The sequence below is a fragment of the Hemicordylus capensis genome, chromosome 2 (genome assembly GCF_027244095.1).
Source record: "Hemicordylus capensis ecotype Gifberg chromosome 2, rHemCap1.1.pri, whole genome shotgun sequence".
Classification (NCBI taxonomy): domain Eukaryota; kingdom Metazoa; phylum Chordata; class Lepidosauria; order Squamata; family Cordylidae; genus Hemicordylus; species Hemicordylus capensis.
In genome coordinates this window covers 50545927-50561224 of record NC_069658.1, presented here as the reverse complement: position 1 = coordinate 50561224, position 15298 = coordinate 50545927, and the positions used below count along the sequence as shown (strand labels likewise).

At 40.5% G+C, this 15298-nt stretch overlaps 1 protein-coding gene across 2 annotated transcripts in view; it reads left to right on the top strand.

Annotated features, from left to right (window-relative positions):
- FCHO2 (FCH and mu domain containing endocytic adaptor 2) overlaps positions 1–15298 on the top strand; it is a 140675-nt gene that overhangs the window by 30260 nt on the left and 95117 nt on the right. For both annotated transcript variants that reach the window (XM_053297568.1, XM_053297569.1), the window contains exons 3-5: positions 11813–11887; positions 13839–13980; positions 14061–14213. In XM_053297568.1, coding sequence (XP_053153543.1) covers positions 11813–11887; positions 13839–13980; positions 14061–14213 — 370 coding nt within the window. The remainder of the gene's footprint in view (positions 1–11812; positions 11888–13838; positions 13981–14060; positions 14214–15298) is intronic.

The window sequence follows — 15298 nt, the reverse complement described above, 5'->3', positions numbered from 1 at the left end:
CAGGTTGTATGCATCCAGTTTTACCTGATGTGCTAAACCAGACAGCTTGAAGTCTCAAGTGTCTAGACCTTTTCCTTCATATTCTCAATCTCAAAATTAATATTTCATCCATGGGTGGCTGTAGATTTGATAGTGTTACACCTCTTTTATGGTTGCTGAACTCGTTGCCTGTTAGCTTTCGGGTCCAATTCAAAGTACTGGTTCTCACCTACAAAATCCTTATGGGCTTAGCACCTGTATAACTCCGGGATCGCCTTTCTTGGCCAGTTGTATCCCGGCCTGTGAGGTCACCTCAGCTGGCCCTCCTTAGTGTCCCAGGCCCTGGTGTAGTACGTGTTGCCTGGGCCCATAGGAAGGCCTTATCTGTGGCCACCCCTCATCTTTGGACACTCTTCCCTACCAGATTTGTTCAGCCCCCTCCTTACTTGCTTTTAAGGTCCTCCTTAAGACCTACCTGTTTCGCCAGGCATTAGACCTTTAATTTTTTTTTTATTGTTACTGGTATTGTTGTTTATCTCCTAGAGTCTTTGGAGGAGGTGGTATATAAGAATTTTTTAAAAAATAAATAAACATAGAAATATAGAAATATTAATTTTCTTGCTGCCATCCACAGAAGCAAGTGAAACCAGTTAGAAACTTCCAGTTAAATACTCCTGTTTGTTTAAGCTCCTCATAGGAGATTCCGATATTTCCAATACCCTAGACTTTTCCTTTAGAACAACTTCCCCATGTGATTGTATAGTCTGTCGTCCAAAACATCTAGCCTGCTTTGGGTTGAAGCAGTTTACAGCATGGAAGGGTGCTCCGTAATATTTATTTATTTGACATATTTTTATACCACCCAAAACTTACATCATTTTTAAATGGGACAATACAACCATGATAGTAATAGAGCAATACACCCTGGACTTTTCTTTAAAATAATAATTTTTTACTGAATACCACATACAATCTCCAGTACAAGCAAGCAAAATAATACTGTTTTACAAACTCATGAGCAGGAATTGGTAAGCAAATACAAAATAAATTCTGATTCTCTCATTCTACATCTGTACATACCTTCCAGACCTCCTTGGGGTTAGGCCCCTTTTACCTTACAGTTGCAGTTAATTTCTTTTTTTAGTGCAGATTTTGGGTTGAGGCTGAAGAGCTTAGCCAGAAGGCTCCACCTTTTTGGTTTTCTTGAATGTGTGTCCCCCAAGGAGGTGAAGTGTGTGTGTGTGTGGGGGGGATCTCTCAAACCAAAGATTCTTCCTCCTCTATACTTCTCTCTTGAAATTCCGTGGAAGTTATCAGAAGAGCATTCTCTATAGCCTATATGCTCTTGGTCAAGTATGCAAAATGTTAATGCAATAACAGAGGCAATTACAAGGGAGATGATTCAGGCTAGAAGTTAGGAATTTCCAACTGTAAATTGATGTTTGATAGTGGAACTGTCTGCCACATGCAGTTGTGGGATCTTGTTCTCTAGAGGTTTTCAAACAGAGACTGTACAGCCATCTCTTTGGAATGCTGTAGCAATTTCCTGCTCTGAGTAGAGAATTGAACTAAAAGACCTCAAAGGTCTCTTCCAACTTTTAATGTTCTATGATTGTTCTTTTTTTTTTTTTTTTTTACACAAATCGATGCATGCACATTTGTATTCCAATTCATTTTTGCAGTTCCAATTCATTTTTGCAGTTCCCTGCTATCATATAGTACCTTGTCTTCATTATTTTAAAATATTATAATGTTTATGTTAAGCAAGTCTGGTATCTTTTTCCATGGTTACCAAAGGCTCTGGTGCAAGCTTCTTGGTGCAAGCACTGGAAGAGTATTTGAGGAAGAGGATATTTGCTTGTGTGTGTGCTTGTCTTTCAGTAGTCTAACATGAAACTTGATGGATGCTGTAATTTGAATCACAAGCTTCACTCTCCTTGAATATGGTCAAAGATATCTTGTGACCCTATCGATTTTCCTCTCATAGTTTTGACATCTGTTTGTACTCTGAAGTTGTCTAATCCAATCTCAGTTTGCTTTTAGACCAGCTGACACTGCTGGGGCACTTTCTAGTACCTGAAATACTCTGAATAAATTCTACTGCTTTCAAAGTAATCTCCAAACAATATCTCATCGCCTGTCCTTGGAATAAACCTGCATTAAAATGTCACTGTTACAGCCTTGACACTGGGCTCTAACATGAGAGGAATCAAACACGCTATGAATCTAAAATTAGTTGCCTTCTAGAGGAATGTTTCTGCTGAGTAATATATGCGATCAGATTGTATAGAGAACAGTTCATCTCGATATACTTAAGACTTAACTGTGGCTTAATGGAAGGCATATAATATATGCAAGTCACGGTGGCCAACTGTATACTAGTGTTCATGATTACTGTGTTTTGCATGTATCCAGGCTAGTGTTGACTGTGATACTTGTGTCTGGCTTTGTCACCCATTGAACATACTTTGTGACCCAGAGCTAACTGCCTCCCAGCTGTGTCTCCAGGCAGTGTACTTGTGCATGTGGTGCCACCATCACTCCTGTTTGTGTCTACAATTGCTTGAGAAACGAGGGATAGGAAGCTGAAGACACCAGTGGCGTATTGGAAATGAAGGAATTGTAAAGGAGTTGTTCTGGAGTGTTCTGAGGAATTGTTGGTCTGGATGAGGTCTGAAGTGATTCACTCAGTATACCTTTTGTACATTGAAGCTTGATATTTCATATCTAGTATTCTGAATACTAATTCATATGAACAAAGCCTCAAGTGAAGGAATATATCAAAGGTACTCCTAAGGTTTTGCTATCATTCATTACTAGTAAGATGGCCACTAAATGCTGAAAATGCAAGAGTTAAGAAATGTTGGCTCAGTTCAACAGTCAAACAAAGATTATCAGATGGCTCCTCAAGCTATGTTAGTACATTACTTGTCAGGATTTTTTTTTTTTGCCTGTCAGGCATCATTTTGCACTCATCACAGACCGTTAGATTTCCTGAGCCCTAACTCTGGCTTGTTGAGTGCCAGCCGTGCTTCTCTTATCTGGCTTTGCCCCATATTTTTTCATTTTGGGTCAGACTTCTCATTAAGGCAGGCATGTGCTCAGTACTGTTTTGTTTTTTAAACCTAAATAGCAGCTGGATTCCTCCCCCGCCTCCCTTGCCCCTACAGATCTCAATGAGGGTCCTAGTGGCTTCAGGGACACAGGCAACTGGCAAAAATTCCCCTGCTCGTGACAGCATAGTGATACTCTGGAACTAAGACTACTGCACATGCACAGTGCTGCTCTGGATGTTGGCCAATTCATTTTTAGAAATGGAAAATTTTCAATGAAAAATTTTTTATCTGAGGGAATTTTCTGGAAATTTTTCTGTAGAAATGCCCTCGTCCTTGATGTTAGCATATTCTTAATATAATGTGTAGTTTCCCACTTAGAGATAGTAAAAAATCTATAGATAGCTTTTTAGATAGTTGCGTGCTTTGTCCAATTACTTGCCTCTTTACCTCTCAGTCTTTATGTTGGTTAGATCTGAAAAATTTCATCTGGATTTTGTTTGGATTTTTTCAATAAGTTATTTAAGAGTTTAGTTGGGAAGGATTGGTGTCATAAGGTTTGACAACAGTACCCAGCATGTAAGTAGGTAGAGGAAGCTGTTTGGTCTGTAGGTGCGTAATATCACAACTCCCATTTACTCTGCCTTGTTGGGTGGAGGGGGAATGTCTTTCTCAAGCAAAAGGTCATAGGTTTTTCAAATGCAATAGATTACTTCCTGTCCACTTTCTGAGGATACACTTCCCAACCATGAGAGTGAAGTGGTTCAGAAGTTGGATGGATAGATGTCTGCATGTACAGACATCTGTGATGTTGTTAGACTATATTTATCATATTTATATACTGCATGCCATGCATACCTAGGTGTTGTACATAAATTAACATGATTGATTATGATTGATTAAGTGCCATCAAGTCGGTGTCGACGCTTAGCAATCACATAGATAGATTCTCTCCAGGATGATCTGTCTTCAACTTGGCCTTTAAGGTCTTTCAGTGGTGTATTCATTGCTGTCGTAATCAAGTCCATCCACCTTGCTGCTGGTCGTCCTCTTCTTCTCTTTTCTTCCACTTTCTCCAGCATTATAGACTTCTCAAGGGAGCTGGGTCTTCACATAATGTGTCCATAGTATGATAGTTTGAGCCTGGTCATTTGTGCCTCGAGTGAAAATTCTGGATTGAAAATTAACATACAACAAATATAAAACAGGATAAAATGATTAAAACAACTTATGATATAAAACTAATTAAAAGTCTCAGAAAACAAGTATATCTTAAGGGTCTTTTAAAAAAATGGCCAGAGATGAAGAAGCTCTGGTTTTGACAGGGAGTGCATTCTGGAGCTCTGGGGCAGCCACCGGAAAGGCCTGGTCCCAAGTACCACCAAAAAAGCTGGTGGTAGCTGTAACTGGACCTCCTCAGATGAGCTTAATAGGCGGGAGGGTTCATGAGAGAGGAGGCGCTTTCTTAAATAGCCTGAACCCAAGCTGTTAAGGGCTTTATAGGTAATAACCAGAACTTTGTATTTTGCTTGGAAACATATTGGCAGCCACTGCAGTTCCATTAAGATTGGTATTATATGTTCTCTTTGGGTTATCCCAGAGACCAGTCTGACTGTTGCGTTCTGCACCAATCGTAGTTTCTAGACTTTGTACAAAGGCAGCTCCACGTAGAGTGCATTACAGTAGTCAAGACTGGAGGTTACCAGCACATGAACCACTGTTTTAAGATCATTTATCTCCAGAAATGGGCATAGCTGATGTATCAGCCAAAGCTGATAAAAAGTGCCCCTGACAACTTCCTCACACTGAGAAACCAGAGAGAGTTTTGGATCCAGGAGCACTCCCAAGCTACATACTTGTTCTTTCTAGGGGAGTATAACCCCATCCAGAACAGACAGATCTAAACCATCTCTCTAATTTAGACCTCCCCGCCCCACAGCCAGTACTTCCATCTCATTTGGATTCAATTTCAGTTTGTTTTCCTTCATTCAGCCTATTATCACCTCCAGGCAGGCATTTAGGGAAGTAATGCCATTACTTGATGAAGTTGATGTGTAGAAATAGGTTTGGGTGTTATCAGCATGTTCATAGCACCCTGAACCAAATCTCCTGATGATCTCACCCAGTGGTTTCATGTAGATCTTTAAAAGCATTGGAAACAGTGTGGAGCCTTGTAGAACTCCATACTTTAGTTTTCATGTTGCAGAGGAGCAGTCTCCAAGCAACACCATCTGGAATCTACCAGAGAGATAGGAACTGTAAAACAGTGCCACCCAATCCCAACTCCCTCAGGTGACCCAGAAGGATACCATGGTCGATGGTACTAAAAGTTGCTGAGAGATCCAAAAGGATCAGCAGATTCATACTCGATTGGAGATCATCATCAGACTTCACCATGGCATAGTGTACATGTATATTGGGTGTCTACAAATTCACTTGCCTGCTGTCCAGTGGCAAGTGCCCCCTAGCCCTCTGGTGAATAGGACACCCAGCGCCACATAAATCTCCTCACCAGGGGTCTCATTTCCATTGCCATTTTTGAAACAGTAAGAAGCAGCAGGAATCCTTTCTGAGTAGTGGGAGAGGGATCTCACTGTTTCTTACCATCACTGTATCCCAGTGCAAATGACAGAAGACCCACTTCTCATATAAGCCCTCTGTCTATAAGCCAGAAAAGGATCTGAGGGAAAAGTGGGGGCAGGGAGGGTGGGTGGGTGGGGAATTGGTGGTAACCACAAATAATCACTGGCTAATGAACCAAGATTAAATTTGTGAATCCCTGATGTGTATAGTGTGTTATAGAGTAACATAAGCAAAAGCAACAGGTTCTAGGAGTTTGCAGTCAAGATATTGACAGTGGGGAAGACAACAGGAGGAGGAAAGGGAGTAGTAAACATTTCTGTTTTCACAGGTTAAAAAAAAAGTTGTGTAAAAGAGAAGCAAATTAACAACGAACAACTAATAAAGAAAAAAGCCAGTTTTCAGAGTTGCGTCACACCACCAACAAACAGAATCCAACCAGAATGGAGTTATGTAGATAGGAACAGGCTCTATTCTTGAAAAACCTTGGGTTGTATGGAACAAAGCAAACTAGCTACAGTCAGCAAGACTACTAGGGAAGGCAGAAAATGTTCTGTTGTAATGTAGGGGTCAGTATTTGTCTCAATTCCAGTGATGTTCCACAGCACAGATTCACAAACTTTTAACAAGTATACACCTTCTGTCGCAAATTTTTGGCTTAAGTACACAGTAGAGATTTGTTTTACTCATCAGGCATCATTTTTCACTTGTCACAGACTAGTGGATTTTCTGAGCCCTGCACTGAAGCGATTAGGTCATGTCTACCCTTGACTCACCACCAAGTGCAGGATATCACACCTCACCAATTAGCTATCCCTGTCTCACACATGGGGAAATAGGACATTTTACCTGAACTCTCAGTTCTTATCTCCTGGAGGGAAGTGCTACCTTAGCTTCTCTGAAAGACCCGAAGACGCCAGAGCCCCATGAGACCTCATCTGCCCATGGGTAAAAAAACTGTCAACCTGAGCCCATGTGGCTCACCTCGATTGGAGGAAGGACTCAGTTTGCTGTACCCCAAGAAATGCTTAAAAGGTGTCTGTGTGCCTATTAAAGCTTGTCAGCTGCTTTACCATTATGAATTTGTACCAGTTTGCCAGAATGATACTCTGCAACTCTACTAGCCTTAGATCAAGTATTAAGAGCTAGATTTAACCTTCCATGTTTTTCTGTTGCCTTCTTGCTGTTCTTGTTGCCGCAAACAGTTAACCTCTGTAGCTTAATAAAATTGCTTTTATAAAGAAAGACCTATTCCTGAGCATGGTGTTCAGAGCTCTAGAGTTTTCAGTCTTCTGTGTGCCAGCTGTACACACGCTCACACTACTTTTCTCATGAGCCACCTAATGTCGCAGTGGGGAAATGCTTGACTAACAAGCAGAAGGTTGCCAGTTCGAATCCCCATTGGTACTATATTGAGCAGCAGCGATATAGGAAGATGCTGAAAGGCATCATCTCATACTCTGTGGAAGGAGGCAATGGTAAATCCCTCCTGTATTCTACCAAAAGAAAATCACAGGGCTCTGTCGGTGCCAGGAGATGAAATCGACTTGAAAGCACACTTGACCTTTACCTAGGGTGGAGTTAGCCAGCAGCCTGCTTTGCAATGATAAAGAGAATCAGCCAAGAGAGGACTAAAGAAACCCTAAAATTAAGGTTTCTTCTGGAAGAGATGGGGTGATGGCAGACTACCAAGATTCTAGAGCAGGGTTTCTCAACGTGTGGATCCCCAGATGTAATTGGACTTCAACTCCCATAATTCCCAACCAAAGGCCACTGGGGCTGGGGATTATGGGAGTTGAAGTCCAATAACATCTGGGGACCCACACGTTGAGAAACCCTGTTCTAGAGTGTGGCACTGGAGCATGGGCGTGTAAGTCAGACACCTAAAGTTCAGTCCGTTCTACCACAGTCAGTTCCTAGGTTTTGTTGTATTCCGGTGTGATCAAGAAATGGAGGGGGAAAGCTAAGGCTTTCATTGAATCTATAGGCAAACTAAACTGATTACAATCTGAGGCACAATTGGGGTTGAAAAAAACCTGGGTCCTGCTGCAAAGCCCGAGGTCTTTTCAGTTTAACTGATTCAGTCATCGCAACATCACAGCATTTATAATTTAGAATTAAAAACTAAGAAATGTTCATTCAGTTTGAAGGAAGGGGTGTCTTTTTTGACAAACTCAACTCTTGTTATAAAAAAAGTCAGCAAAGTGTACTGTCATGACAGTGAACAGAATTTTCTTCCAGATAGTTCCTCTCTGTGCAGTCACTGCAGTCACATAGCTGTTGTATAGGTGACATTTGGCTTTTGTTTTTATTTTAAAATATTTTAATGCTGTCTTCTTATTTAGAAAAAACATCCTCTAAAATAGCTTACAATAAAAACGTATTATGTGAAAACAACAATAATAAAAAGTAACAGCTACAGTTGTCAGAACAATTTTTAAAAACCAGGACAAAATTAGATTTTTGCAGTAACTATAATCACTAAAAGCTTTGGAGAGGCTTTATATTGCCATATACAGGTGAAACTCGGAAAATTAGAATATTGTGCAAAAGTCCATTAATTTCAGTAATGCAAATTAAAAGGTGAAACTGATATATGAGACAGACGCATTACATGCAGAGCGAGATAAGTCAAGCCTTAATTTGTTATAATTGTGATGATCATGGCGTACAGCTCATGAAAACCCCAAATCCACAATCTCAGAAAATTAGAATATTACATGGAACCAATAAGACAAGGATTGTAGAATAGAACAATATCGGACCTCTGAAAAGTATACAGTGTACTGTGCTTGACTGGCCAGCAAACTCGCCTGACCTGACCCCATAGAGAATCTATGGGGCATTGCCAAGAGAAGGATGAGAGACATGAGACCAAACAATGCAGAATTGCTAAAGGCCGCTAATGAAGCATCCTGGTCTTCCATAATACCTCATCAGTGCCACAGGCTGATAGCATCCATGCCACGCCGCATTGAGGCAGTAATTGCTGCAAAAGGGGCCCAAACCAAGTACTGAATACATATGCATGTTTATACTTTTCAGAGATCTGATATTGTTCTATTCTTCAATCCTTGTCTTCTTGGTTCCATGTAATATTCTAATTTTCTGAGATTGTGGATTTGGGGTTTTCATGAGCTGTACGCCATGATCATCACAATTATAACAAATTAAGGCTTGACTTATCTCGCTTTGCATGTAATGCATCTATCAGTTTCACCTTTTAATTTGCATTACTGAAATTAATGGACTTTTGCACGATATTCTAATTTTCCGAGTTTCACCTGTAAAAGTAATGATGCTCCATGAGGGACAACTGAAAAGGCCCTCTCTCCGATTTCTACCCACCTATTTCTGAAAGCGTGGCATCTTGAGGAGGGCCTCTGAAGCACAACCTGATGTCTATTGTGCACATGTACAAATGGTGAGACAAATCTATTGCTAGCACTATTGCTACCTGTGCAACATAAATACACAGCCTTTGATCTTGTGGAGTCTTCCTGTGGTGCCCCTTCAAGTATTGTTATGGCAATATGTGGAATTAGAGTGCTTTAATAACCTTTCTCAGGGAGCTAAACTTGAGATAATGAAAATATGTAGTATGTGTTAACAAAGAGATGGAGAGAATGAGGCCTGAATTGTGTCCATATCCTATTAAGTGAAAAACTTCAATCTGTTACTTATCTAAACTTCAAGTGTGAGCACTGTAAGATATTCCCCTCAGGGGATGGAGCCACTTTGGGAAGAGCAAAAGGTTCCAAGTTCCCTCCCTGGCTTCTCCAAGATAGGACAAGATTTTTATTTTTTTTTTAATTTATAAGACAAGATTTTTTTATTGATAGGGCTGAGAGAGATTCCTGCCTGCAACCTTGGAGAAGCCGCTGCCAGTCTGTGAAGATAATATTGAGCTTGATAGACCAATGGTCTGACTCAGTATATGGCAGCTTCATGTGTTCCTAAACCTTGGGCTTGATCTAATTTCCATGTCTTTATAATGCCAAAAAGAGTCTTGTGGGGATTGGGTACTTCATGGATTAGACTACCTTTCCTTGCAACATATGGAAGTGGCTACAGGCCCTCTCTCTTACTCATCACAACAGACGCTTTACTACTAATATGTAATACTAACGGATCATCCTACATACCTCTCTGTGTACATGTATAGTTAATCACATAGTAATCTAAACAGTTGTTACTGTTTTCATGGTTTGATTAGGTTCTGCCTCTCTTCGAGAGTGTATCTGTTACGTATTTTTGAAGAGTTAGTGTGCCATAAAGTCATACTTCCCTACAGATTCTACTACTATGAATATTTATATATCGCTTTCCAACAAAAGTTCCCAAAGCGGTTTATAGAGTGAGCGAGAGAGAATGGAGAAACAAAGATTGCTCCCTGTCCCCAAAGGGCTCACAGTCTAAAAAAGAAACATAAGACAGGTACCAGCAACTGCCCCTGCAGGAAAACTTTGCTGGGGTTGGACAGGGCCATTTGCTCTCCCCTTGCTAAATAAAGAGAATCACCACTTTTAAAAGGTGCCTCTTTGCTCAGTTAGCAGGGGTTACATACCAAATTTTGCATATACAGTGCCACTGAAATCAGCTGAATGCACTCAAAATATATTCACTGAAAGTTTAAAATATTTGTATTTTGAAAAAGAAATTTTGAATATCATACTTCCTGATTACCTACAGATACCAGATTTTCAACCCTGCCACTTAAATCAGCTGAATACACTACCTTTTACCAAGACCTCCCTGCCCTCTAGGTGAACTAGGTGGTTGCCTAAGGCGCCAAGCAGGAAGGAGCGCCACTGGCCCTGGGTCACTTGTCGCCCCTGTGGGCCGGCATGGGTGAGCAAGGGAGTGGGTGGAAGTGAGGGAGTGAGTGGATAACATACCAAGCCATGGTGAGCTGCTGGTGGCAGAAGCGAGCTGCCTGCCATAGTGAGAAGAGTGAGTGGGTGCTCTCTATCCTCATTGATTGCTCCTTGCTCTTCTCGCTGCGGCAGGCTGTCCCTTCTTCCGGAGGAGAGCAGTGGGCAGGTGCCAGGGATGGGGAGAGCCCATTCTCCTCACTGTTGTGGGCCACTTCTGCTTTTGCTGCCAGCCTGCCATAGCATGCTATAATTGCATCACTGTGCACTGCCATTTTGCCTGAGGGGCAGATAGATTCTCCCCACTCCCAAACTCTGGGGCAAGGGTTGTTTTGCTTAAAAACATGAGGGCATACCAAGTTTTGTACACTCATGACATTGAAAAACACACCTGAGTAGGCATGCTGGTGTTTAGAGGGCTGATAAGTCTTGGAGCTGTTGAATGGTGGCTAACTTTTCCATTAACTAGCCTACCCACATAGAGCATCTGTGCGCTTGTTGGGGCTGGCTGTTTCCTCCTGCCCCACTCTCTCTTGCCCTCCCCTCCCTGCCACACACTCTCTTGCCCTCCCTCCTGCCCCACACTCTCTTGCCCTCCCTCCCCCTCCACTCTCTCTTGCTCCCCTCCTCCCCACACTCTCATGCCCTCTCTCCCCCCTGCCCCTCCCTCCTGCTCCCCTTCCTCCTGCCCCTCTCCCCCTCCCTCCTGCTCTTCTCCCCTTTCTCTTGTCCTCCCCCCCTTCTGTTCCTCTCCTCCTTCCCCCCCACCCGCATTGTGCATCTTACCTCAGCGGGTGGCGAACAGGGAACCTCCTCCTAGGTGGCGAAGTCCAACTACCCATTTCCCTCCCACTCTGGCTTCAAACGGGACCCCGGGGCTTTGCGCTGTCGCCTGTTTCCCACTCACCTCTCTCGCCGGTGCCTCCTCCGGCCATTCTACTGCCGCCGCCTCCCGCTCCCACTCCCGGCGGCCAGGCCATGCTGTGCTGCCGCCACTTTGTTCTTTCCCGGGATGGACTGACTTGGCCAGGCCATCCCGCTGCCTTGCGGCAGCCAGCCAAACCCACCTCCTCAGACTGTTTTGAGGCCCACCAATAGCGGCTGCTGACATTTTTTCTTGCCTGCAACTCTCGCCCTTCGGTGGCGGAACTCTCACAACGTGTCGCAAGAATTCCGCTGCCAAATCCAGGACACGCATGCCGGCTAAGAGAATTAAATATATAGATATATAGATAGTCAGAGTAACTGTTAATGTACTCAGTCCATATTGTTTTGGTTTTGTATTTGGGTTGTTAAACATCAGAGTTCTCTTTTTGTTGTTAACAGGGCTGCAATAGAAGAAGCATATTCAAGGTCAATGACCAAGCTAGCCAAATCAGCGAGCAATTATTCACAGCTTGGGTAAGTTTGTGTGTGAAGAGTAAAATGACTTCTTATTGCTCATGAAATGTTGGACAGAAGACAGAGTAGTCTTTTTGCCTTCCTTTATATAAGAGAGTTGCATAATTATGCATTACATGTGTGTGTGTATGCAGCACGTACAAGCTTAAACAGTGGTTAGAAGCACTATATGCAGTTACCTTCTGAAGACTTTGCAGTCTTCCTTGGCAGCAACATTCATATCTATGGGGTTTTTGTGCTGGCGTCACTCATTCTCCCCCTTTTTATCCCTCACCTCTGCTTTTGTCACTTCTGTATAGGTTTTCTGAATTATAAATAAAATTAAAGCTGGAGATTTAAAGAAAATTATTCGAAAATATACTGGCATATTGTGCATGGATTTGATGGAACATAGTTTAACTTATTTATGGTGAATTGAATAAATTCACCAAACTAATCTATATCTTGTTGTGTATTGCCTACTGAAAACGGGAAGGAGAAGAATTGGAGTTGCCCGGTCGCAACTGTTTACTGCAGATTCTTAAGAGATGCTCCCCTCTTTCCCCTCCCAAAAGGTGTCTTTCAATTACATTACCATTCTGTACGTTAATATACTTGAAGAGCTGCTCTAAAGTATAGTCTTAGCAGAGAACTCTTATTTAAAGTCACCTGAAAACTAACATTAAAAAATCTAGTCCAAAGTTAATTGCCAAGTAAGTTAATGCCATTGATGGTAATGGGAGAGGCTTGCATTCAGGAGAGAAACTAGTAAATTTAAATATAATCCTATTTAAACTGTACATTATATGTTCATGCTTTAAAATCTCTTATTGTTATTAAAAATTGATGCCTTTATGGGCAAAGGCCAACCATATAGTTTCAGTGGTAATATTTTATTTTGAAGTTTAAACTGCTAAAATGAACCATCTATCAAAGCCACACAGAATTCTTTATGCATGCTGATGATCTTTTGCATCTTGAACTGATGTAGCTTTGTGATTTAAGAATGTGGATTGTAAACTAGGCGGTTCCTGATTCAAATCTCACAGTAGCTATGAATTCCCTAGGTGGTCTGAGACAACCTACTATTCTCTCAGCCCTAGTTACTCATCTGGTTTGTGGAATTAATAAAACTGTCTTACTTTGCATGGTAATGATTATGAAGGATATGTAAAGCACTTTGACATTTGAAATGCACCATAAAAATGCTATGCATTATGCAGGTGAACAGCTCAATTCATTTCAGCAGAAAAAACCAATCTGTGCATAAAAATCTACTTTTTCTTCTGAAATGCAGCCATTAATAATGGTTAAACCTGATATAATATGTCAGTTACAGGTTCTGTAAGAAATGGCAGCATTAGATTGTCTGCCTGAAACTGTTTATGTCTTATAAATTAATATTTGGAACATCAGGAGTATTTTTAAATCATTTCTAGAATAAATAGCAAACCTTGAATATACACTGATTTTCCAATGCTAGAAGCAGCTCTAGTGGTATTGATTGAACCATGTAACTCATGAAAGACTTAGATACTTGTTTGTGTTTTAATGTGGACAAGATATAATCAAATTTACTGAGTTTTATTTCTGTTGGTTCTACATGCTAACAGGGTTAAAAGAAGTAAACACTTAATTTTTGCTTCTAAGGTAAGTAGGTAGGATTCTACAATATATATTAAGAGATAGTTATTTATTTTATTATTTATTTATCATATTTCTATACCACCTGATATAGACATCCCTAGGCAGTGTACAAATTAAAACACAACAAATATTAAAACAGTTAAATTTCACAAACCTAATAAAAACAAGATCACAGACAAAAACATATTACATTTAAAAATCTTCAGTTAAAAGCCTGAGAAAATAGGTACGTCTTGAGGCTATTTAATAGAAAGCTGCACTTAATATAACTTTGCATTCAGGCTGTTTCAACATTTAAAGTGCCTGTGTTTTCCATTATTCTTAGGACATTTGCACCAGTTTGGGATGTTTTCAAATCATCAACAGAAAAATTAGCAAGCTGTCACTTGGAACTTGTTCGGAAGTTGCAAGAACTAATAAAAGAAGTGCACAAATATGGAGATGAACAAATAAAAGCTCATAAAAAGGTTATGTATAATTCTTCTCGTGACCAAATGAAATTATTAACCTAGTAGCTTTTAACACTCATGCAAAAAATATTTTACAGACTAAAGAAGAAGTTTCAGGAACTTTGGAAGCAGTGCAAAATATTCAGAGCATTACTCAGGCCCTTCAGAAAGCAAAAGAAAACTACAATTCAAAGTGTGTGGAACAAGAGCGTTTGAAAAAGGAAGGTGCAGCACAGAGAGAAATAGACAAGGTAACTTTTGTCAAGCCTTACCGTATTTTACGGACTATAGGACGCTACGGACTATAAGACGCACCTTAATTTTAATCCAGTTTTTCAGAGTTTTAACATATTAAACTGTTAAAACATATAAGACGCTCCTGAATTTTGGCAGATATTTTTCGAGGAAAAAAGTGAGTCTTATAGTCCATAAAATACGGTATTTCAAAGCTAGAATAGCCAACAATTGTTCCATCACATAGACTGAAAACTTGTATACAATGCCAGCTGCTTTTGTGTTTTTCTGAAAGATTCAAGGATAATCAACAAAGCTTAATGTAATATGTTACTGTTTGCTTGTTTGGATTAGCTTGAGTGTGAATGTGTGCAAACTTTTGAGTTTCACAAAGCAGTTCGGGTATGTATAACTCCAGCTGAACTGACTCATGTAGAAATACCTCTTGTATTGGGCTATGTAATATGTCTTGGACTGAAAAAAAATGTTAACATCTATTTAGATGACTAATGGGGTGTCTTAAAGTGCAGTATGCCATAGACTCTGATGCCACAAACAAACAATATGTATTTTAGCTTGTTGACAGTGTAGTGGTACACTTTGGATATTTCAGGGTTTTTTTGTCTCTCATGTAAGAAAGACAGCTGCAGAAATCATTGTTCAAGGAGGTGAAACGTTGCCTAAATTCAAGAACGTATATTGGCCTTTTGTTTAAATTTATTGAATTTTGATTAAACATTTGATTGAATGTGTATTGGCCTTTTGATTAAGAATGGATATAGTGATATATTTTGGACAATATGGCTGAGATTTATAACTTTCCCCAGATTTTTAACACACGCACACACACACCTACCTTCAAAGTGTCATGAAGTTTCTTATAATGGCAAACAGTGGTAGGCTGACTATCTTCATATGTCCTTCCCCCCTTCCCTGTAATGAATCCCTGATTTTATTTCTTAAATGTGTTAGAGAACACTGACAGTATTGATCTGACATGACATTTTTCATTTACTTTTGAGTAATTGATTTCTTGATTACTTAGACGATGTTCACACATAGTCTTTTGGATATAGCAAAATCACTAAGGTGACTTTGCCAC